We start from the raw sequence: 25,581 nt of genomic DNA on the forward strand, positions 1-25,581 counted from the left end.
AATACAAAACTGACAGCTGCTCTTTTTTGTGCATTTTGGAACATTAGGAGGCTGTGCAGCACAAGGCATATCTATCTAGAACTAGATTAGTCCACAGACAACATAGGTGGCTCAGGATTTTTCAGTGTTACAATTTAGGAAGTTACTCCTTTAGCTTTTCTCCCTATGTCAGAATGTCCACATCCTCCAGTTTTCTGCCTTAGAACATATAAGACAAATCTGGTTTTGGTCCAAAAACAGTCAGGAGGAGAGGCAGAAGAGTGCTTGCGCCTGATAGTTCCTGGAATAGGTCAGAAATAGTGACTGTGAACTACTTTAGATTGGCTGCATGTTGCATGCATGTAAGGAAGCCAGAGTCAGGGGGCTGGAAAGGTGTCGTTATCAGACCTTATTCTGGAATAGGAAAGCTACTATTAACGTGATAGGAACTCAGGCGCTTCCTCAGGGCCTGCCACAGACTCACTGCTGCCTATCCAATATGTTCTCGCTCCTGAGCGCCTGTAATCCTACACTGCTCCAATGACTGTCACTGATAAATTCGGCAACAGGTGAGGTGGCAAAAAAACTAAATTGCATCATCTATGGCTAGAAGTGCGCTGCCTTTACTTCAGTACTGGAATGAAAAACACTACAGCCTAGTAGTCTGAATAGTAGTGGTGCACCGAAATGAACATTTTGGTGCCGAAACCGAAAATTCAAAATGCACTTGGCCGAAAACTGAAACTAAGATACGCAGTTTTTAAAAATATATATATTTGTGGAAAAAAATACACAGATTTAAAAAAAAAAAAAAACCCTATATACAACAATTTTTTTTTTTAAATATGAAAGAGGATGTTACAGCGAATAAATAAATACCCAATATGTCACGCTTGAAAATAGTGCACGCTCGTGGAATAGCGTGAAACTGCGGTACTTGAAATTCTCCATGGGTGATGGTTTAAAAATGTCTACAGGTTAGCAGTGTAAAGTTACAGAGAAGGTCTAGTGTGAGAATTATTGCCCTTGCTCTGACGCTCGTGGCGATACCTCACATGTGCGTTTTGAACACCATTTACATATGTGGGCATGGCCTACGTATGCGTTCACCACTATGTGCGAGCACGAGGGGACAGGAGCACTTATAATTTTTTTTTTTTTTTTAAAGCAACAGTGCAAAAAACCCCATTTAAATACATTTTTTAAAAAAAGTTTAATCACTTTTATTCCTATCAAAAGAAATGCATGCATCACTAGTGATAGAAATAATTAGTGACAGGTCCTCTTTATGGAGAGATATGGGGGTCAAAAAGACCCATATCTCTCCTCTGTAAAGTGAAGCATAGGATTAAAAAAAAAAAATAAAAAAATGGCTGGAACGGGAAGTGACATCGCTCCAGTCCTCCAAGGGCATAAAGATGTGTGGCGGCCATCTTTCCTTCACTCATCTCTATGCCCAGCGCCGGGATCATTGGTTTCTCAGGTAAAGCTGAACTACGGGTGGCAGCGAGGGGCGGGGTTTTTTCCACACCTGTATCTGTGCTTTATTCATTTTGGCCAACGGCTGAAAGGGTTGTTTTCAGCTGAAACGTTTCGGCCACTGAATAGCTAGACAAAGTTAGGAAAAACACTAAGATTGCAAATCCCCCTACACCTATGCCCTATGAACTTGCTTGTGTGCATGCAAGGTAAGAATGTAGTGTATGCTACAGAACCAAAGTAAAATCAGAAACCAAAAAATTAAACACAGGGAAACTCTGTACGTTTCTAGTCCCATTCAGAATCCAGATTTTGCAAGACATGGTGTGCATAGCTCCAAAGGGGTTCTTTGAGTGCCATAAGAATGGTCTTAAAGCCCTGAAGGCAGTAAGTCAGATCTGGATAAAAATAACAAAAGGAAGATAACAAATATGGTGTAAAATAGGAGGAACTGCTTCTCAAATAGGAGATCTCCATCACCTAATGACACTAGCAAAAAAATGGAGCCTCACGGAGAGAGCTATATAGGTACACTAGAGGGCAGACACAAGGAAGCTTTTGCCTGTGACCAATCACCTAAAGGTAGCGGCATAACCCATGGTCTATGAAGACATTCCTATGTCCTGTACAGATATTTTCATTTTGTAAAGCTAAGCTGTATTACCACTGGAATTTCCCAAATTAGTTTTACAATTGCAAGTATATCAACTTCATTAAACTTATTTTCAGGTCCTCATACTATACTGCACAAAAACTCACAGCAACGCACCACAAAATGCAGGTGTGTTAATGTGCATTAAACATTTTCCTGCACATTGCATTATGTTGCATTTGTATGTGCTCTGGAATTCTTTCAGGTCATCCTTTGTGAAAGGACTTTGTTACAATGAGTTCCATTCATATGCATTGTGTTACTATACAACCCCAGTGTGTCCATATAAGCCAGCCCACTCCATATGGCTTTTTTTTTTTTTTTTTTAGAAAACCGTGAGGAGAGTACAATGAAAAAATTTAGGGAGTTGTGTCCTGTAGTGTACTCTAAAGATATGTTATTTACAGGTACATCAAAATTTCTACTCTCTTAATCGTACTGTGGAGGGGACAATGGAAGTCTCTAAGCAAGAATTGAGGGGTGGGCAACAAAATATCAGGCCCACCAAAAAAATAAGAAAAAAACAAAACAAAAAACTACACAGATAGTGGACAGCAGAAGCACCTGGGATGCACGGGAGGGAGCAAGTCCTGAAAAAGTTTTGCCTGTGTCCAATTGCCTAAAGGTACCAGCCTATAACCCAAGGTCTATAAAATGTTCAGCCTGGGTACAATTGAGATAAAAGTCTTTGAATGTCAACAGATGATCAGGTGGTGGCCTTACAACCTAGGAAAAAAAGATGCTTGAAACTGCAGACTAAGAACCTCAAACACTTCCAGGAGAAGAGAGGATCTCGTTCCCTGAAGGCTGAAGCCTAGAAAAAAGGCAAAAATAGCCACCCAGCAAGATGGAAGGGGTGGTAAAAAATTCCATAGTGGGTCCCACCTATGGGAAAACAGAAGAGGAGCCAGTTCCCAAAAGAAGTGTTGGCAGGTAGAGATAGAGCACAGTCTTGACCCCACTCCTAAGGCGAAGTGAAAATTGTTGTTGACAAAGCAGGATATGAGGGGGGGAAATGAAATTCCCACAAAAAGAAAGAGCACCAGGGAAGCAAGAAGAACTTACTTACAGGATACTTCTTCCATATGTAACAGAATAATAAATTGGGCTCCCAAGAATAGGTGGATCCAAGGCAGAACTATGGATGCCAGGGGCAATGGAGAGAACGTTCCGTTCCTACAATTGATATTTTAAAAAGGAAGTAATCACCAAGAACACAATGGTATGGCTCTTCTCGAGCAAGAGAACTTGAAAAAGGACGTTCTCAGAGGGTTAACCAAGAAGTACCAATGAGAGTATGTTCCTAACTATGGGGACACAAACAAAATGCCATAATGAAGGTAGAATGTGAATGAGGTCAGGATTAGACCCAGGTACCCCAGACAGTACAGGGTCAGGAAGTTCAAGAAGGATGCATGATCAAAAAGAGAAAAAAGGGGAGAAGGAGTGAGCATCAGCATTTGAGCAAAAGATTAAAAGAATTAGGCTCAGAAGACCTGTATGAATGTAAAACAAAAAAAACACACAAAACAAAAAAAAAAAAAAAAACACCACACACACACAAACACACACAATCTACGTATCCCTAAGGCTCCATGCACACTTTTTTTTATCTAAAAAAAATGCTGGAAAAAAAAACGCTGGATAAAAAACACTGGTAATAGCGTTTTTTAGCAGCATTTAGAACCGTTTAGGAGCATTAGCATTTTAATTAGCATTTTTACAGTACATGGAGGGAGGGAAAAAAAAAAAAAAAAAAAACACACAAAAGCTAGAAAAAAACTCCGTAAGGAGTATTTCTACCAGAAAAATGTTCCTAAAGACCTCTAAAAAAAAAACAAAAAAAAAAAAAAACAAGCACAATTTTATGCTCCTAAACACTGAAGCTTGAAAAACGCTACTACCCTAAAATAGTGTGCACAGACACATAGGATAACACTATTAGCTTCTAAGTGCAGAAAAAACAATTGCTAGCAGGAAGAGATTAAAAAAAAAAATGCTAGTGTGCATGGAGCCTAAACCCACCAAACCAAGAGCTGCTGTACAAATAACACAAACCAAATCATCAAAATGATTACATACATCATACAGCACTACCCCCCCCCCCCCAAAAAAAAAAAAAAAAAAATTCCAATAAATCAGCACATGCGTTCGATGCATTTCAAGCCTGGTTCACACCAATGCAGTTTGTGTTTTGCACACGTTTTTGACGTGTTTTTTTTTTTTTTTAAATTCGGGAATTTTTATTTCAGTGCACCACTATGCTGAATGTTCCAGTGAGCACTGTTGAGACCATATTTCCAGAAGTGGAAAGAACATTTCACCATAAACCGGCCACAACCAGGTGCTCCTCGCAAGATTCTGAGTGAAAAAAATTATCAGAAAAGCTGTCCAAGAGCCAAGGACCACTTGTGGACAGCTTCAGAAAGACCTGGAATTAGCAGATGTTTTCTTTGAAACAAATGTAAGTAATGCACTCAGCCATCATACCCTGTATGCACGCTCACCACGCAAGACTCCGTTGCTGAAGAAAAAGCATTTTGAAGCTCGTTTAAAGTTTGCTGCACAACATTTAGACAAGCTTGTGACATACTGGGAGACTATAATCTGGTCAGAGGAGGCCAAAACTGAACTCTTTGGAGGACAAAGGGCACTGCACATCACCCCAAAAACTCCATACCAACAGTGAAGTGGGAACATGGTGTGGAGCTTTTTCTCAGCATACGGTACTGGCAAACCTCATGTCACTGAAAGAAGAATGAATGGAAAATTGTACTAAGACATGCTTGATAAAATTCTGTTGCCATCTACCAGGATGATGAAGATGAACGAGGGTGGACATTTCAGCAAGACAATGATCCCAAACACAAAACCAAGGAAACTCTTAATTGGTTTCAAAGAAAGAAAATAAAGCTGCTAGAATGGCCCAGCCAAATCACCTCACTTGAATCAAACAGAAAATCTATGGAAAAAGAACTAAAGATCAGAGTTCACAGAAGAAGCCCACGAAAGCTTCAAGATTTGATGACTGTGTGGAAGAATAGGACAAAAAAAAAAAAAAAAAAAATCACACCTGAACAATGCATGCAACTAGTTTCTCCATACAGGTGGTGTCTTAAAGCTGCCATTACCAAAGGATTTTGTACAAAGTATTAAATAAATTTCAATTTGCGTGTTCAATACTTTTTCCTTGTGTCATTCCATTTTCTTACATATAACTTAGCCACTTGCCCTCCAGAGGATTTACCCACCTTCCTGACCAGGGCATTTTTTGCGTTATGGTGCTGCGTACTTTAACTGACAATTGTGTGGCCATGCAACGCTGCACCCAAATTAAATTTAAGTCCTTTTTTTCCCACAAATTGAGCTTTCAGTGGTATTTGATCGCATGTGCAGTGTTTTTATTTTTTGTGCTATTAAAAAAAAAAAAAGAGAAAATTTACAAAATGGCAGTATATATAAAAACTGGATTTTTTTTTTCTTTTTAAACTAGCAGTGTCGGCGATCAGCGCCTTTTAGCGGGACTGCGGCAGGCATTCTGACACTGGAGGGAACTGACTTGGTGTCACTGACATCCCCAGTGCCACCAATACAGTGATCAGTGCTTTTAAAAAAAAAAAAAAAAAAAAAAAAAAAAAAGGAAAAAAGTGCACCGACATTGTACTGACACCGGAGTTAATATGAGGGTCGATCAAAGGGTTAACGGTGTGTTTTACCGGTGGGGATGGGATGTTGGTGCTTCATTGTAAGCACACTTCTCTGAATGGCAGCCATCCAGAGCAGTGTGCCCGAGCCAACAGGGAGGAGGACTGTTAGTAAACAAAGAAGCCCTCCAGGACCTGGTGATTGAAAGCCGCGACCGCAAATGGCAGCGCAGGTAGGGCTCACGCGCACCCCCTACCTGAATATACAAAATCATGTATATACACACACACACACACGTGTGATTTTGCGCACCCCTGCCACCTTGTAGCCCTATATCTGCTATAGGGTGGCGGGGATGTGGTTAATTTCTAAACTTGTTTTCATTTCTATGTATGGATTGCATGGGTTTTTACTGACATGCGGTGAAAATTTCATATCAATAGCACCTTTCAAAATATATTTACTGAGAAAAATGGTGATAGATGGAGAAATACACACACACACACACACACACACACACACACAATTGCCAAAAGTATTGGGATGCCTGCCTTTTACACACACATGAAATTTAATGGCATCCCAGTCTTAATCCGTAGGGTTCATTGTTGAGTTGGCCCACCCTTTGCACCTGTAAGAGCTTCAACACTTCTGGGAAGGCTGTCCACAAGGTTTAGGAGTGTCTATGGGAATGTTTGACCATTCTTCCAGAAGTGCATTTGTGAGGTCAGGCACTGATGTCGGAGGGGAAGGCCTGATTTGCAGTCTCCACTCTAACTCATCCCAAAGGTGTTCTGTCAGGCTGAGGTCAGGACTCTGTGCAGGCCAGTCAAGTTCCTCCACCCAAACTCGCCCATCCATGTCTTTATGGACCTTGCTTTGTGCACTGGTGCGCAGTGATGTTGGAACAGAAAGAGGCCATCCCCAAACTGTTCACAAATTTGGGAGCATGAATTTGTCCAAAATGTCTTGGTATGATGCCTTACGATTTCCCACCATTAGAACCAAGAAGCCAAGCCCAACCCCTGAAAAACCAACCCCACACCATAATCCCCTCTCAACCAAACTTTACACTTGGCACAATGCAGTCAGGCAAGTACTGTTCTCCTGGCAGCTGTCAAACCGAGAAACATTCATCGGATTACCAGACAGAAACGTGATTGGTCACTACAGAGAACACGTCTCCACAGTCCAGTGGTGGCGTGCTTCATACCATTGCATCTGGCGCTTTGGATTGCACGTGGTGATGTAGCTGCTTGGCCATGGAAACCCATTCCTGAAGGCCACACAAAGTTTGGAGGTCTTTAGCAATGGACTCTGCAGACAGTTGGCGACTTATGCAGACTGTGCGCTTCAGCATGCGCTGACACTGCTCTATTATTTTATATGGCCTACCACTTCGTGGCTGAGCTGCGGTTGTTCCTAGTTGCTTCCATTTTGTTGGAATACCAGTAACAGTTGAACGTGGAATATTTAGTAGCAAGGAAATGTCATGGATGGACTTATTGCACAGGTGGCAACCTATCACGGTACCACGCTTGAATTCAGCGAGCTCCTGAGAGCAACCCATACTTTCACAAATGTTTGTGGAAGCAGTCTGCATGCCTAGGTGCTAGATTTTATACACCTGTGGCCATGGAGGTGATTGGAACGAACACACACACACACGAAAAATAAATAAATAAAACTCTCAAATATAACCAGTTAGAAGGCTAGGTTCACACATGCAGGTCAGGAAATGCGTGCATGTTCCCCAAACTGCAGGCAAAATGCGCTGCTCTTTTGCAGACACGTGGGGGTGCCACCAATTCCTAATGCACCCCCACACATTAGAAAACAGCGCATCATCATTAGGTGCATGAAGTTCCATGAAGCCAAAATAAAAACCAAAAAAGGTCAGGGACTTGTGCCTGCGCAAACCCAAGCCACACCACCCAGTCCAAGTGTGAACATAGACTAAATCCAACCACAATGCAATGTTTGGGCAGTAAATTACACAAAGGTCAAAACACAAGCTTCATATCCAATGTGATTAAGTGCTTGTGCCCCTCTCAATGTGCCAACATTTTGAGTAGGATTTGAGTACTGTGACCAGATTCCTAGTACTGGGCTGCACGCACACGTTACTTGTGAATACCCCTGAATAGTTTTTAACGTGAATTTTAATAGAGAGGTTGTTTTACACCATAAGCCTTTTCTTGTGTGGGAAGATCTAAAGAAACAGGGATCCCTGTTTGAGCAGTGCTAAAATAAGTGTTTAAAAGAGTTAAGCCACTGGGGTAGATCAGGATGGGTGTGAAGAACAGGCACCTTGGATGTGAAGATTGTTGTTACTTTTTCACTTTGTGGCATTTACTTCTCAAAACACTTCATGTATGGACTCATTACTGGTTGCATTTGATATAATTACATTCTGAGTAACATATGCATAATTTATGTATTTGCACCATATGATTTATTTTGACTATTGAAGTATTGAGTAACCGTGTACCTTCTGCTACTGTAAGTGAGCCAGATACTTAAGGTTCAATATACATGAATATTGTATACAGCTGGTGGCTCCCGCTATTTCTAAAAGTGGTGATATCCTTTGGGAATAGATCAGACAGACATTGTAGCAGAAAATTCTGCTTCAGACAGGCCGTGTGTAGAGGGTCTCTGAGAAAGTGATTCAGGGAACTGGAGCAATGCTGTGGAGCAAAGTTTTACACTGACAAGAGAACTATCAATCTGCCAAGTGCCTACAGAGGAACTCTCACTATTTAATATGCTCCAGCAGATAAAAAGGTACAGGTAAACCCTGTCCTATCTTCTCCACTTTACAGGCCCTGCTCGACACATTAGGCATAACCCATAAGGGGACTTTGTGCTTAAGGAATGAACCACAGCCCTGAAACTGTAAAGCACCCTGTGGCTAACTACACTTGTTGCACCACATGCCAAGGTGAGCACCTAACACAGGATTCAGTGCCCAAAGCAAACACTACAGACTCGTCATGCTGTTGCAGGGTCCAGGTATGGCTCCTGGAGGGTAACGAATCGGGAAACATCTAGGAGTCAATAAGCAGTCAGGTCTTGATAGGTAAAAATAAAAAAGGGAAAAAAAAAAAACACACAAAACTCTAAAGCACCCACCACATCTGAGGAACAAATTTGTAGTACCCAGTGAAGCAACCCCCACTTTATACTTGCCTATCCAGCAGGTAGTTTGTGGATACTTCGCTCTGCAAGTTCGCTTCCAGTACTGACCCTATTTGACTCCTCCGATGTGTCGAATGGCAAGTTCACTGCTGGTTGCTCCAGTTACCCCTCACTGATCCCTAGTCACTGCAGGACACAATGACAAAAGGGGCCATTGAGAGGAACTGCTGTGGCTAGCCGAGGACATGCTCTTCTACGCACCCAAAAAGGTGGGGTAGGATCAGCTCAGGAAGTTCTAATACAAATTAAAAAAGTGTTGCTAAACCCAGAATCCTGCATTCACTATATCTGGTCTCCCACAGTAAACAGATCATGGAAATGCAACTATTTTAGGAAATTTAAACTGCTAAATACCTTTTTTCATCAGAAGTTATAGCAGTCATGTGACTTCTATCAGTGTCCAACAGAGCACTGGTTAAAATTTATAGTTTTCATTCTCTCCTGATTGTCCTATGAGGCTGCAGGACCCCTGTCCCTCTTCTATACAGTGCTGATCACATGCACTCTCCAGGGGAGGAAAAAAAAAAAAAACACCCTCCTCTCTAGCAAAAATTGACAAAACTGAGCATGTGCAGGTTGTCCCCAAGGGATCTGTTCTATCATGAAATTAATGGAGGACAGAAGGGGAGGATCAGAGAAGACAGGATCAAACAGTTTTTACACAATGCGTAGGATTAACCCCTTAGGTTTCACAGTGAGTATAACAAGCATACTTTAAAGCATATACAGACTGATTTTACAATTGTGGGTTTAGGTACACTTTAAGCAAAGTTATTAAGTAAGGTTTCAGCAAACGAGCCACAAGAGAGTAAGCATACAGTAATAGACTGTTTTTAAAAGTTTGGAGCTTGTGCTCATGGCATGGACATCAGTTTTATACACTTTTCAGGGATCATTCAAAACTCAATTACAGGTGCATTTTACACGCAGTTGACCTCCTTCCAACCTGCATCTGACCTGCTTCAAGCTGGTATTTTATCCCTATAGAGACATATTCAGAATCCATCCAACACAAAGTTCCCTTTGACCCTAAAGAGGTTCTTTTCACAGGGTAATGGTGACAGGGTCACTTTAACCAAAATGATTAAGAAACACAAGATATTAAAGTATCTGCCTTGAATCAAGAGGTTTATACAACACAGGTTAGGATTTGTTAAGCAGCACTTCTTAATTGCACAGAGATACACAGATTCACTGCTAAAATCACCAAAACCAATTAACGTTTTATATATGTTAACGCCACCTATTGCATTGAAGTGTAAAATTCCAACTTAGGAGTGTTAATGAAACAAGAAATAAAAACAAAAGACAAAACACATAGAAAAGAAGAGTAAAGCTTTTTACTTTACTTTTTTTTTTTTTTAAATGGAAGAAATAGTATGGCTCTGTCCCCTGATAGAATCTATAGTGTTCAGCAGAAGACATGTCAAACTCTTCATTCACATGGATTTTTGTATAAGAAAAATCCAGCACTCGACTTACTCTTGTACTATTTAAATGGAAATCAATGTCTATTTCAAGAAAAAAAAAAATAAAAAAAGCAACTATCTTCACCCATCAAACCAAATTGCTGTTCAGTTGAAAGAGGCCACATTCTGAAGATCTGGCATGCTTACTGAATATGCAGCATTTTACATAAGCAGTCAGTTTAGATCTGACTGTCAATGATCCAATATTGTGTCCAAATGTTTCATTCAGACACCCACTCATAGTAAAATATACACATTATGCAAATTAGAAAAGTGAGCACTTGGGTTTCAAACTAAAAAGGTCTTCAAATGCATTTTGCTGTGCCAACTGGAACATGTTATGAAGTGAGAAAGCCAAAATAGCATACCAGCAAAAAAATGAAAGAAAGGTGGCAGAATCGATGCATACAGAGGTGAGAAGAGTATTTGCTTCGTGGATCATATCCTATCATACACATTCTGTTATCAAGCAGCAAATTAAGTTTATCAGACAGACCAAGAAGCAGCAAAACAAATACACCTGTAAAAAAAGCATTGAAGCACATCCAGTGATTACTCCAAGCTAGACTGCACAGTTCAAATAAATTAGAGATAACCTATAGTCTCCCATCCCTCTGTTTCATCTTGTTCACTTTTAAATCTATGTTTTAAAGAAAAAAAAAAAAAAAGACTGGGAAAGTGTGAGTGTTTGACAGGATAATGGGACAGCATTAGTGCCAAATGCAAAAAGTGACCATGTCAGGAAAATACAAATTTGCAAAAAAGATCACCTTGCATAAGAAAGTAAATACAATATTTATTTCTCCCACTGCTGCATGCCAAGCTGTAAAGAAAAAAAAAAAAAAAACAACTCCTTTTGCAAGTAGGCTCAGCACCTTCATACATAGAAGAAGCCTTTTGGCACATGCGCAGAATTTTTCAAAATTAGGAAAGCGGGTCAGGGTAACACTGAATGGATAAAAGGTGCTGGGGGGGCAGAACACTTTTGTGCCTTGGACACAGACAGTTTGAGAAGGCAAGTGCCCCAAAGAAAATCAGACAGTTGCAGTGAAACCCGCCTTATCAGAAACAACATCTGTTGCATACCTGAGAGGAGGCTAGAGTTAAGCCCATGTACATGGGACGTTTCTAAACGATGGAAACTGACTGCTGGAAAACGTAGGTTAAAAAAAAAAATCTGTTTAGTTGCATTTGCATAACGCATTTATGCACATTCGCGTTTAGAAGCGTTTTTTAAAGATAAGCACAGAAGAACAGGAGAACCTCCCAAATGCGAGTTTAGCAGCTGCAGTGTACATGAGCCCTTAGAGAGGAATGGAGCCAAGTAAATACAGGACCTATCTTAGGTGCCAGGGAACAGCTATCATCCTGAGTATTCCACTGTTGTTCCTCATTGCCATCTGTAGCACCTGTGCTATTAAGTCTTTCCCCTCTCCCCCCAACTGCTCTGCATTCTTGTCTCTGCCATTGCTAAAAGAGGTGATCCCCTGTGGGTTTCCAATGAAATGGATGCAGAATACATGTGCATTTGCCTTTCCAGGAAAAAGTTGCCACTAACCAGGCACTGTTCCAATGTCCTGCATCTGTGTCTCTGGAACACCAAGCAGTTGGGAGATCGATGGACAAGCTACTTTTCAGCAGACATGGCGAGTGAAACAGTCAGCTGGAGAACATACTGCAACAAAGTCATCACAGCCAAGCAGCAATGTCATGTAGGAAATACCACAGAGGGCATAGACCCAAAAGGGTTTTTTAGGGGCTGGGTGTCATAGTAATGGACCACAGCCCAGGGCCTGCAGTTAACTACAGTCATTGCACTATGTGCCAAAGGGGGTGCAGAACACTGGATCCAGTGCCCGATGCCAAACATTACAGGCAGGCCTAGCTTCTGTGAGGGTCTAGATACAACATAATAAATCTTCCAGCGTCTGATATCCTCAAAAACGTTTTATATATGTGCTCTCAGATATAATCCACCTTCATGAAGATATTCCTTTAATCTGTGAAATCCTCAAAAAAAAACAAAAATAAATAAATAAATAAAATATATATATATATATATATATATATATATAAATATAAATATATATATATAAAACATAATCACCCTGTGGTTACAGACGTGCCACCCCACTTAGTGTCCACATCTAAATGGCTGTACTAAAAACACACTTACCCTATCAAAACTTGTTTAAAGCTCTTAATATCATATACTCCAAAACAGTGGTCCAATCCGTCTTTTGTTTCTTCAATATTTAATATTCCATTCCTACAATCTAAAGATATTTTATTAACCCCATATAATAAATCATTAAATCACTGCAGACACTAAGTGGGGTGGCACATCAGTAACCACAGGGTGATTACCCACACAAATATATATATAAAAAAAAAAACCATAAAAAAGTACTATATTGAGGTTTTTTTTTTTGTTTTTTTTTTTTGAGGATTTCACGGATTAAAAGGAATATCTTCATGAAGGTGGATTATATCTGAGAGCATGTATATAAAAAGTTCAAGGATATCACAGATGCTGGAAGATATTGACTTTTGAACTTTCAGGGGTGAAAGTGGAACTTTTGCATCTAGGGAGATTTAGGTTTTTTAGAGTGATTATTATTAGGGGTCTAGATATAGTTCTCAAGACGTAAACCAAGGGGAACTGCTGCAAAAACAGCTAGTGATCACTAAAGGCAATAGGATCTTGAGAAAGAGTCAGTGGAAGGTGGTAAAACATGGCAAAAAATAAGAGCAATTTCTTCTACGAGAGAAGGCGTCCATAACCTAAAAGGACACTAGAAATAAGCCCTGCATTGTATGATCACGATAAAACAGTTTAGAATAAGAAAAAAAAATACCTCTCCACTAAGGCTGCTTGGAAGTGTTTTGGGTGGTACTGTTGTGCTGGGAAGGCTGGAAAACTCCCATGTGTTCACAGGAAGAGCTGGGTCAGGATGCTTAGAGTTGTCAGTACATTTAGGATTGTCCAATAAGGTCACTTCATAAAATTCTTGAATATCTAAATTGTATAAAGAGGACATATGGTTAGTATAAGACATGAAAATAATCCAGTCAAAAAAAACAAAAAAAACAAAAAAAAAAAAACACCACTAAGGACCTAGCCTGACCGTCATGTTGAACCTCTAGCTTTAGTTCCACGTCAATGACCTAGAACAAGTATGGAGGATATCAGTAGTTCTACTTTCAACAATTTTATAATTCGCATGATCGCCAAATAACTAGCATTTTCAGAAGGTGAGCGCTAGCAGCCTCCATATTTATCTTGTGATAGGTCTACTTAAAAGTAGTATTGACATGTAAATGGTGTTCTCTTGATTAACCCTAATGTAAAACGTCAATCAATAAGCCAAATACACAGGCGATATGTTCGCTGTCATACCTACTAATTTGTAATTCTTTTACGCCATTCACACTTTACAGCCAATTGGGGGTTTAACTTTCTATGTTACCTTTGACGTATTAGACCATTTAGGACCATCGTCATACTGATGAGGTCTTCCATGTACACTGCAAACCTCTACCTCCCACTTACCAAGACACAAACTGGCACACTGTACAATGTAAAAGAATGACAATGCAAAAAACACTCATTTTAAAATTTTAATGTGCGGAGGGTTCTTGGAAGCCAATGTAAAGTTGGATTTTAGGCAGCTACACTAGTTGTACTTCAAACAAATACAATGTTTTTTTAAATGAATACCTAACCGATCTTAGAGTTTTAAATTCCAGAGGAGTCCAGCCTATTTTTTTTTTTAAATCGAAAACACAAATAAAGAACTCCTTATATGCATAATATAAAAGGTGGGGAGACTCAAATGTGACAGTCGTGGCACCATCCCCAATTTGACCAATAGTAGGAAGAATAGTTTCCAGTCACTCCAACAAGGACGGGAAGATAGGGATGTGCCAATGAACAAAATGTACATAAAAAGTAAAATATACATTTTTATTTCAACAATAAAGCAGTTACAAACAAATATCCAACAATTTCTCAGTCAGTTGTATGATAGACATGCTACAAAAACATGGTGAAACCGTGCATTTTGCTTATAAGCCACTCCATCAGTGTCCACTTGCTTGTGTTATCTTTAGAATATGGTAGCTAACAAAATGATATAAAAACATAAAACAAAATTATACAAAAAGGGTAAATACAAAAATGAAAAAGTTAAAAATACACAGTACAGTATTATTCTGTAGCACAAGAGGAGTGGGATATGAGGGAAAAAAAAAAAAAAAAAAAGAGAAGGACCCACCATCTATAGTGCCTTGAAAAAAGTATTCATACCCCTTGACATTTTCCACATTTTGTCATGTTACAACCAAAATCAAATGTATTTTATTGGAATATGTCATAGACCAACACAAAGTGGCACATAATTGTGAAGTGGAAGGAAGTGTATAAATGGTTTTCAAAACATTTTTTGCAAATAAATATCTGAAAAGTGTGGCGTGCATTTGTATTTAGTCAATACTTTGTTGAACCACCTTTTGCTGAAATGACAGCTGCAAGTCTCTTTGGGGATGTCTCTACCAGTTTTGCACATCTAGGAGTGAAGTTTTTGCCCATTCTTCTTTGCAAAATAGCTCAAGCTCTGTCAGATTGGATGGAGAGTCTATGAACAGCAATTTTTAAAGTACTGCCACAGATTCAACTGGATTTGACTGGGCCATTCTAACACACATATATATGCTTTGACTCTAAACATACAGCCAGAGCTACAATGGAATGGTTTAGATCAGGGGTGGAAAACTATGGCCCTCCAGCTGTTGTAGAACTACAAGTCCCATGAGGCATTGCAAAACTGACAGTTACAAGAATGACTCCCAAAGGCATGATGGGACTTGTAGTTCACCAACAGCTGGAGGGCCACAGTTGCCCACCCCTGGTTTAGATCATTGTCCTGCTGGACGGTGAACCTCCGCCCCAGTCTCAACTGTTTCGCAGACTAACAGGTTTTCTTCTACGATTGCTCTGTATTTGGCTCCATCCATCTTCCGATCAACTCTGACCAGCTTCCCTATCCCTACTGAAGAAAAGAATCTCCACAACACGATGCTGCCACCACCATGTTTCACGGTGCATATGGTGTGTTCATGATGATGTGCAGAGTTTTCCACCACATATAGCATTTTTCTTTAAGGTCAAAATGTTCAATTTTGGTCTCATCTGACCAGAGTACGTTCTTCCAAAAGTTTGTTGTGTCCCCACATGGCTTCTCGCAAATTTGACTTCTTGTGGCTTTCTTTCAAACAATGGCTTTCTTCTAGCCACTCTTCCATTAAGGCCAGATTTGTGGAGTGCATGACTAACAGTTGTCCTGTGGACAGATTCTCCCACCTGAGCTGTGGATTTCTGCAGCTTCTCCAGAGTTATCATGGGTCTCTTGGCTGCTTCTTTCATTAATGCTCTCCTTGCCCGGCCTGTCAGTTTAGGTGGACAGCCATGTCTTGGTAGGTTTGCAGTTGTGCCATACGCTTTCCATTTTCGGATGATGGATTGAACCGTGCTCTGTAAAATGTTCAAAGCTTGGGATATTTTTTTTTTTTTTTCACAACCTAACCCTGGTTTAATCTCCTCCACAAGATTATTATTATTATACAGTATATATAGCGCCAACAGTTTGCTTAGCGCTTTACAATATAACTGGAGACAATACAGCAACAATACAGTTCAATACAAGAAGGAAAGGAGGGCCCTGCTCCTTGGAGTTTACAATCTAGGAGGATTATCCCTGACCTGACTGGTGTGTTCCTTGGCCTTCATGATGCGGTTTGTTCACCAATGTTCTCCAACAAACCTCTGAGGGCTTCACAGAATAGCTGTATTTATACTGAGATTAAAATTACACACAGGTGGACTATTTACAAAATTAGGTGACTTCTGATGGCAATTAGTTCCACTATTTTAGTTAGAAGTATCAGAGTAAAGGGGGCTGACTACAAATGCACGCCACACTTTCCAGATATTTATTTGAAAACATTTTTCAAAACCATTTATCATTTTCCTTCCACTTCACAATTATTAGGAGATGACCAGAGACTGCGGACACCGTACAGGAGATGACCAGAGACTGCGGACACCGTACAGGAGATGACCAGAGACTGCGGACACCGTACAGGAGATGACCAGAGACTGCGGACACCGTACAGGAGATGACCAGAGACTGCGGACACCGTACAGGAGATGACCAGAGACTGCGGACACCGTACAGGAGATGACCAGAGACTGCGGACACCGTACAGGAGATCACCAGAGACTGCGGACACCGTACAGGAGATCACCAGAGACTGCGGACACCGTACAGGAGATCACCAGAGACTGCGGACACCGTACAGGAGATCACCAGAGACTGCGGACACCGTACAGGAGATGACCAGAGACTGCGGACACCGTACAGGAGATCACCAGAGACTGCGGACACCGTACAGGAGATGACCAGAGACTGCGGACACCGTACAGGAGATGACCAGAGACTGCGGACACCGTACAGGAGATGACCAGAGACTGCGGACACCGTACAGGAGATGACCAGAGACTGCGGACACAGTACAGGAGATGACCAGAGACTGCGGACACAGTACAGGAAATGACCAGAGACTGCAGACACAGTACAGGAGATGACCAGAGACTGCGGACACAGTACAGGAGATGACCAGAGACTGCGGACAGTACAGATGACCAGAGACTGCAGACAGTACAGATGACCAGAGACTGCAGACCTTTGGGAAGCGGGTACCCAAATTTGACAGGTACCCGCTGCTACTCCCGCGGAGTTGTGCTCCCCGTAGTCTTGTGGGACACGTAACAGGTCCCAAAAGACTACGGGGCTATTCAAACCGCAGTGCTTCCCGCGCATGAGTAGTGGGCACCTGGCTGTGAAGCTGCAAGCTGTCACAGCCGGGTGCCCACAGTGAAGATGCCGGCGCGAGGGAGAGAAGACGGCCGATGAAAGCAGGACACCGCTGGACCGAGGAGCGAGTTCTTCTGCACAGTAGAGTTGAGTGGCCAGCCCAGTATTCTAACACTGCGGCGGCGGGAATACGCAATATGCAATTTTTGTTAAAACTTATAAATCATATTAGACATGTTAAAGTAGTAATAACGTTTGTTTTTTACATATATTTCCTCTTGAGCAATAATAACTGGACAATAAATCATCATCTTGTTTGGCAACCAGAACAATACTTTATCACTGTGGATATCATAGCAAGAAAACTGAAGAAGTGGAAAAATCACCCACATACTTAGGATCCTTTAACACAGGCATCATCAGTTCAGTCCCTTTTTTTTTTTTTTTACAAAAAAAAAAAAACACCCACAAAAACAACACACAATAACTGATGAAAACGGATTCTGCTAGCAAGTGGCAGCTCATCATACCCAACATCTTACAGATGCAGCAAATTAAGACCTGGATAACAGGGGCCGCCACTGAAACACAAGAATAAAAAAAAAAGGTATCCCCGAGTCAGTCGAACACGACCAATTTCCTACGGGCTTGTTCACGCTTGACTTAATTTCTAAATCTTCAAAAATGCCCCTATAGCGTTAGACAGGCATTAATGAGCTTTAGTATTGGCATTTTAAAAGCGTTACAAACACTCCCCAAACACCCTATGCTCGATTTTGAGGCGTTTTGGAAGCGTTTTACAAGCATTAAAATTGCTATAATAAACTCTAATGGTATTAACAAGCCACAAACGCTTACCAGGTCATTTGAGGAGCGTCACAATAATCTTGAATTGGAGGCATTGAAAGGCTTCAACTCCTCCTGACTTGACATAAGGCTTCAGCTTTGAAGCGACGCTAGCACTTCATGTTTCGATAATGTGACCAGCATTATCATTTACATAGGCATTTGAGGAGCGTTAAAAACACCCCTCAACGCCTGCTTTCAAAGCCAGTGTAAACTAGGCCTAAGGCTCTACAAACTCTCAACCTGCTGAAATGCTTGCAAGATGCACCATTAGAGCTGGAAAGTGTGCACAGAGCTTTAAGGCAGCAAAGAACTGATGTGGACCAGCTGAGAGTTATTGTATGCTGTTTTGTGAACTAAACGATTGAAAGAAGAGATTGCTCAAAGAACAAGAGGCATTCACCTTCAACAGCTCTCATGTGAAAGTGTTTCAAGACCTGTTGCCTCTTACACTGCAATATCGAAGGGCATTGAGACCAATCTCGTCACTGTTGAGAGGAACATAACATATAGATGGAGATTTACCTTCAGACTAACAGCAACCCACCAAGGAGATCTGCGACCTTGCAGATCCAAGAGGATCTGCCTAAATGTTCTGATCTCCAACTGTCTCCTATACCAGTTCTAGAATGCATCAAGATTTACTACCAGCAGATGCAATGGGAACTGTACCTGTTGAATCCCTAGAGCAAAGACCAGTGAGACGGAGAGACCACTCTCCAGACCTACCCCCGCAGGAAAGTAGTTGAAGAATCTCAAGAGATTGCCTGACTGGATCAGCTGTTGACCGGTAAGACAGAGTTAAATCTGAGGACACTCCACTGCTGGGCTCTTATGGAATGTTTAAACATTCTATTAAATGGACTTGCACTACTTCGGGTATCCTTCATTGAGTTTCTTAGGCTCCGTTCACACTAGTGCAATTTGCATCGCAACTTTGGATACAAAGTTGCATGACAAGTCGCAGCCCATTGATTTCAATGGCACCTGTTCCAATCTATGTGACTTAAACTATGCTATTGCTGGCTAGGGATATCAATCACAGAGTCCTGACCGGCGATTCCCAGCAGGTACTTGGCGATCGTCGGGTAAAGCAGACCTGTCTGCATGGACATGCTGTTTTGTATCTCTCTGCACAGCAAAGAAACACAGCAGCATGTCTCCCTAGTTAAACACAGCACACAGTTAACCCTTTGATCGCCCCACAAGGTAACCCCTTCCTGCCCAGTGTCATTAGTACAGTGGTAGCGCTTTTTATTAGCACTTAACTAGTGTCAAAGGGTATGCAATGGTAGTCAGTTCCTCAGAATAATGAACATTTTCCTCTTACAGCTGCTAAATGCTGGAAAGAGGGAGAAAAGGAGAAGCCGGCTTTCAGCAGTTGCAGGAGTAAAATGAAGATCAGTTTTTGTATATGCCACCCCCACTCCCCGTTCAAATGTAAGACTGAATGTGACAGAGGCCAAAACGGCCCCCCTGGAGCATTGGCTCTGAGGAAGAGGTGGCTAGCCCTCGAAATGCATCAGCCTTTTGGAGGTCCAGAATTCTCATCACAGACAGATTAGTGCAAATTGGACAGAGCTGTTCCTTCAGGATGTGCCTTTTGACTATCGTGAGTAGAACACCTATTTAACATTCAATAAACATACTTTTAAAGATAATGCACTAGGCCGGTGTACCCTCTTTTGCTCTATTCAGACACCATTGTGATCCCTGATGCTACACCAGTGGTTGGGTGGGATGTGGTAAAAACAAGCCTCAACTATAGGGTTTTACTGCTCCACCAAACCACAAATATAAACAAGCCTTTCCTATCCTAAGCCCCCTATAAAAAAGACTACTTTCACAATGATGCATTGAGGTTTACCTGCACTATGGGTGCAGTGCACCTGTGGGTTAGCTGAGCTTTGTAATCGACGTCTATTATGTCTTGCAGGTGCAGTGCACATTCTGAAAGCACACCAAACCCACGGGATAGAATAAATATTAGATACGTCTACAGCATTGTCAATTTGCGCAGCGCTTTACATTTATATTGTACATTCACATCAGACCCTGCACTCAAGGAGCGTACAATCTAAGATCCCTAACTCACATTCATACATACTAGGGCCAATTTAAACAGGATCCCTGGTTTGAGGTCGAGAGCCTCAGGTTGAACATCCCTGGTCTAGCTTGTTCTCCCACTCTCATTTCCTTTATTATTTTAAAGCCTTCTCCTGGGCTGAATGTGTGCCTATTGCTAGGCTGCTGTTTATTGCATACCATCTATTCGTGTGTACCCAACCCCAGCCCAGTGTTATATAGTGGTTCATGAGCTGTACCACCCATATCTTGGACACCTAGTGTGTTACTCACATATTTTGTATCTCACTAGAGGCGAAAAGCCTGTCATTGGCCACCTCCTTTTACCGGAGTTACAGAGGCACCTTACAGATAACTTTGTCCTTCAAGATTTCTATGAGCTGGTTTGTTTTGTATCCCTTTACTTTCTGCCATATACAGTGGGTATAAAAAAAAAAAAAAAAAAAATGTATCACACCAACCCCTTTAAAATAATCACATTTTGTTGCTTTGCAGCCTGAAATGAAGACAGACAGTTTTTGTTTTATCCAGCTGTATTTACGAAGTGCAACTTAACCTCCCTGGCGGTATTCCCGAGTGTAGCTCGGGGTAAGGTTTCAGTACCACAAGCGGTAACCCCGAGCTACACTCGGGAATACCATGCGGTGCTGCTCCACGATCCCTGTATCACTTACCTTGTCCTGCGCTCCCACGATGTCCCTCCTGCAGTGTCCCCGACAATGTAATCCGGCGGATGCCGGCATCTGTCATCTGGGTTCTGTCCCCTGTGAGCGTCGGGACGTATGGGGGACGGAACGGCGGGAAATTCAAAAATGACAAAAAGTGACATTCACTAAAATCACATAGTATTCCATTACTGTATCAAACCATTTCACATACATTTTGTCCCGAGTGCTTTGTCCTGTGTCCTGCCTGCATATTTACTGTTCTTATTGCGTGGAAACTGAGAAATGTCCATGGTGTCCAAAAAGCGCCATTTTAGGTCAAAAGCGGTTTAACTAGCTAGAGAACAGCGATAGTAAATCAGAACCACTTGCAGAATTGAGTGATAATGATTTGTGGGGAAATTCATCATCAAACAGTGAAAACGATTTTGCGACTTTGCTCAGTGATGTGCGAACTTGGCGCTATATTTCAAATTTCAGTGTTTTTGGTTTGATTATATTATTAAATTTATTATATTATTATTTTTATGATTATTTATTAAATTATAATTTATGATTTAGTGTTTCAAATTTTAATCACACCCGGGATGTTTACTAGACTCTTGTTCGGACAGATTTCAGTGAGTTATTCCTAAAAATTACAGCCCTACAATAAAAAAAAAAAAAACAAAAAAAAAAAAAAACATATTTCCATGCAAAAAAATGGTACCGCTTTCAGCACCAAAAATCTGAAATAATCATACCGCCAGGGAGGTTAATACATTCCAAGTGAACGATATAACACCAACATATCAGAAAGAAAAAATAAAAATTCAGACAGAGTTGGAAAAAGGATCACTCACCTTGTGTCAGTATTTTGTTGAACCACCTTTTGCTTCAAATTACAGCCTTTAGTCTGTTGGGATATGTCTCTACTAACTTTGCACATCTTGACTTTGCAATATTTGCCCACTCTTCTTTGCAGAACTGTTCAAGTTTAGTTTAATTTGATGGTGACAGTTTGTGGACTGCAGACTAAGTCATTCCACAGATTTTCAATGGGGTTTAAGTCTGGGCTCTGACTAGGCCATGCAAGGACATTCACTTTTTTCTCCTTCAACCACTGTGGTCATTTTTGCTGTGTGCTTTGGGTCATTGCCATGTTGGAAGGTAAACCTTCTTCCCATTGACAACTTTCTGGCAGATGGCAGCAGATTTTCCTCAATTTGATGGTATTTTGCCCCATACATTTTTTCTTCTATCCTGACAAGTGCTCCAGTCTCTGCTACAGAGAAACACCCTCATACAGGATATTACCGCTTCCATGCTTTACTGTAGGAATGGTGTTATTTGGATGGTGGACTGTATTGGATTTCCATCAGACACAATGTTTAGTGTTGAGGCCAAATAATTCAATTTTAGTCTCATCTAGCCATAATACTATTTTCCATGTGGCCTCAGAATCTTCAAGGTGCATTTTGGCAAAGCTCAGTCATGACTGCATGTAGCCTTTCTTGAGTGGCTTTTTTCTTGCAACCCTCCCATACAAGCCATATTTGTGGAGAATTTGTGATATTGTTGTGACATACACACAGTGATCACGCAATGACCACTCTGTCACACAATTTCTGCAACTGCTTCAGAGTTTCTGTAGGCCTCCTGGTAGCATTTCTGACCAGTTTCCTCCTGGCTCTTTCATCTAGTTTGGAGACATCCCGATCCAGGGAGACCTTCCACCTCTTAATAGACTTCAATGTGCTTCTAGGCATTATAAAGCCTTTTTTTTGTGTTCATCTCCTGCCTGTCCACAATTTTATCCCAGTGATCTTTTGCCCTGTGGCCCATAGTTGATAGTTTGCTAAAGTTACACTATCGGGGACTGAAATGTTTCAGGAAAGCTCTTTTCATGCTGAGCTAAATCAAAATGACCGCAGCTGATCACAGTTAAAAGTCAAATGGTTTTCTTTGCCATTGAGAAGGTGATAAAGTATACCTGCTTTACAAGTCATTTTTAGGAGGGGGGTGATCCTTTTTCCAACTCAGTAATTCTGGTTTTGAATTTTTGTTAATCTTTCACCTGGATGTTAAAAGTTGCTCTGTGTAAAAACAGCTGGATAAAAACAAAAACCGGTGTCCGTGTTCATTTCAGGCTGCAAAGTAGCAAAATGTGATCTTACATGGGAAGATTTTGTATACCACCTGATTTATATTTTCTGTTATGTAGCCTGCGCATGATGGCAATCGAACACATTCTTTGTTCCCAAAATACATTGTGTCCCTCAGCACACATTTACATCAACGGTCTTCATATATTTTAGTTACTTTGCTTTTGCCCACACTTAACTCTTAGGCAGTTTTTGATAACCCGCTACAGATCTCTCTCTCTCTACTGCAGTAAGATATCTCCCTGGTCTCCTAGCCACACCTAGTGGCACCCCACACAGCAAGGCCATCAGTCTTGCTCTCGTTTGGTGGAATTCAGTCAGTGAGAGATCAGTGTCTCTTGCCCACCCAACATATTACTGTTTCTACATTCTTCTACATCCTTCTTGGTCTCTTTTCTTTCCTTCCTTTTTGCCCCCTTGACCTGCACCTCTACCCTCCACAAGTGCTTTAGGTTATGCTCAAACAGCAACAATCTTATCTCAGTTCATGATCATTGTTTGTAGTGCACAAAAGGTAATTCCCTATACCTCATATTCAGTCTCAAGGTATCTAACCCTTTCTCATTAGCGTATTACGTCATATGGTGTCACAGATGAATTCTGTATTCACTAGCTCCCTGAAACATCTCCCCCTCAATGCAAAAGAGCTTAACGTTCCAGAGCTGAGGTCATGGTCTTGCAGGAAATCCATATAGATCATGTGCAAATCACCTCCCTTCAGGAACTGCATTTCAAAAGTTCACTAACTTTTCAAATAATAGATACCCCACACAGTATCGAGCCTCCACAGATTCCTCAAAAACGAAGGGCGTAACTAACCTTTTAGCTAATCTCCTTAAAATCGCAGCTTCATGACCAACCATCCTATTTATATTAGATCTATTAGTTTTATAGCACGAAATCCACTTTATATCAAATACCATAAAAAAAAAATACATATATTCTCCAATCACCCTGTTTGCCCCCCCCCCCCCAATCTTCTTAACCCTTCCATTTACTTCTTGTTCCATCTGGCTTCCCCCCCCCCCCTCTTATCTTTCCCATACTCTTGTTCCTTTGCCGTTTACTTTTTTCCATTACACTCCAAGCGCTTCTAAACAACACACACAGACTATTCATCCAGTCTTATTTGGCCATGTTTAGTAAATAAAACAAAATGACATTTTTATATTGCCTCACCGATGTCTGATTTATGGAATAAGTAAACCCACGGGTCTAACGGTATATTAATCTTCAGTATCTCTTGTATATATTGAATTATCACCCACCAAAACTCCTGTATTTTAGGACAAACCCACCAAATATGCGCCATTGTTCCCTTGCTCCCGCACCCTCTCTAACACAGAAGTAAGACCTCTGGTCTTTGTGTGCCATATTAGGGTGTAATATACCATCTTACAAGACATTTATAATTCATTTCAACTATGTTCATATTCACCCGTGTGTTAATCTAAACATTTTACTCATGTGTTGCTCTTTCAATTTTGTTCTAAGCTCCTTTTCCCAATTATCCAGAAACACTTGGGACACCGGTCCATCTATTTCAATGAGGATTTTATCAATCCTAGAGGTAGTATGTTTTTCGATTGTATTTGAGCTGAACATTTGCTCTAAAAGGATACGTCTTCCTCAGTAACTGTGGGAGCATTGCAACAAAATGTCTTATTTAGTAATACTGCCATTCATCCAGTGTAGAAAACATTTCTTCTTTTTTTTTTTAAAAAAAATTGTGTAAATAACATAGTGCGCCCTTATCTACAATGTCTTATAAGCATGCATTTCTATCCTTTATCCATTTCCTGAAATATCATTCCCAGGTGGGAAAAGCTTTGTTCCCACCAATGGAATTGACAATCCTTCTGCTTGTGCATTTCATCCCAAATCCTCAATGCATTCCATGTCAAAGTGCTTGTGTCTTCGACCAGTGTGCGAAACTTATGTGGTATCCAAATAATCCTATCTAGTGGTGCCTTGCTAAGTAAACTCTCCATTTTTTTCCCCCCCAACTTCTCCCTCGTTAATTATATATCCAATCTGCAATTCGTGATATTAACACGGAGTTATAGTATCTCTTGAAATCCGGCATATTTAGTCCCTTTTTTCTTTTATTACTGCATAAAACTTCATATTTAAACTTTGTTTTTTGTTAACTCATACATATGAGTATCTTTTTTTGAGGATCCCAACGAAAGGCCCTGTTAGGTTTATTGGGAGCATATTAAATTTATACAAGACTGTTCGTACTATGATTACCTTTATAATATTTATTCGGCCTATCCAGGACAACGTTCCCATTGAGATTCTCCTCAATTCATCCTTTATCTCATTTATTAATGGGATATAGTTTACCCGATATAGATTTTTTATGGACGATGTTAATCATTCATGTTGTTCATTCCCAAATACTTTAATTCTTTTTTCCCTCCACGTGAAAGGGTATTGTTAGGAATGGACTGGCCAGCAATGGTGGGACTCACCTGCCTTTTGATCTGCAGTACCAGGGCTGGCCAGCGGGTGCTCCCAGCAATCAGAGACTCAACC

The 25,581-nt window shown here is 40.9% G+C and overlaps 1 protein-coding gene across 16 annotated transcripts in view; it reads right to left on the minus strand.

Annotated features, from left to right (window-relative positions):
* The window catches only part of DLG1 (discs large MAGUK scaffold protein 1), a 321,932-nt gene that overhangs the window by 271,125 nt on the left and 25,226 nt on the right, over positions 1-25,581 (minus strand). For all 16 annotated transcript variants that reach the window (XM_089675610.1, XM_089675624.1, XM_089675634.1 and 13 more), the window contains exon 3: positions 13,284-13,444. In XM_089675610.1, coding sequence (XP_089531736.1) covers positions 13,284-13,444 — 161 coding nt within the window. The remainder of the gene's footprint in view (positions 1-13,283; positions 13,445-25,581) is intronic.

The sequence above is a fragment of the Staurois parvus genome, unplaced genomic scaffold (genome assembly GCF_062004578.1).
Source record: "Staurois parvus isolate SC_StPar_1 unplaced genomic scaffold, SC_StPar_1.0 ptg000155l, whole genome shotgun sequence".
In the NCBI taxonomy this organism is placed as follows: domain Eukaryota; kingdom Metazoa; phylum Chordata; class Amphibia; order Anura; family Ranidae; genus Staurois; species Staurois parvus.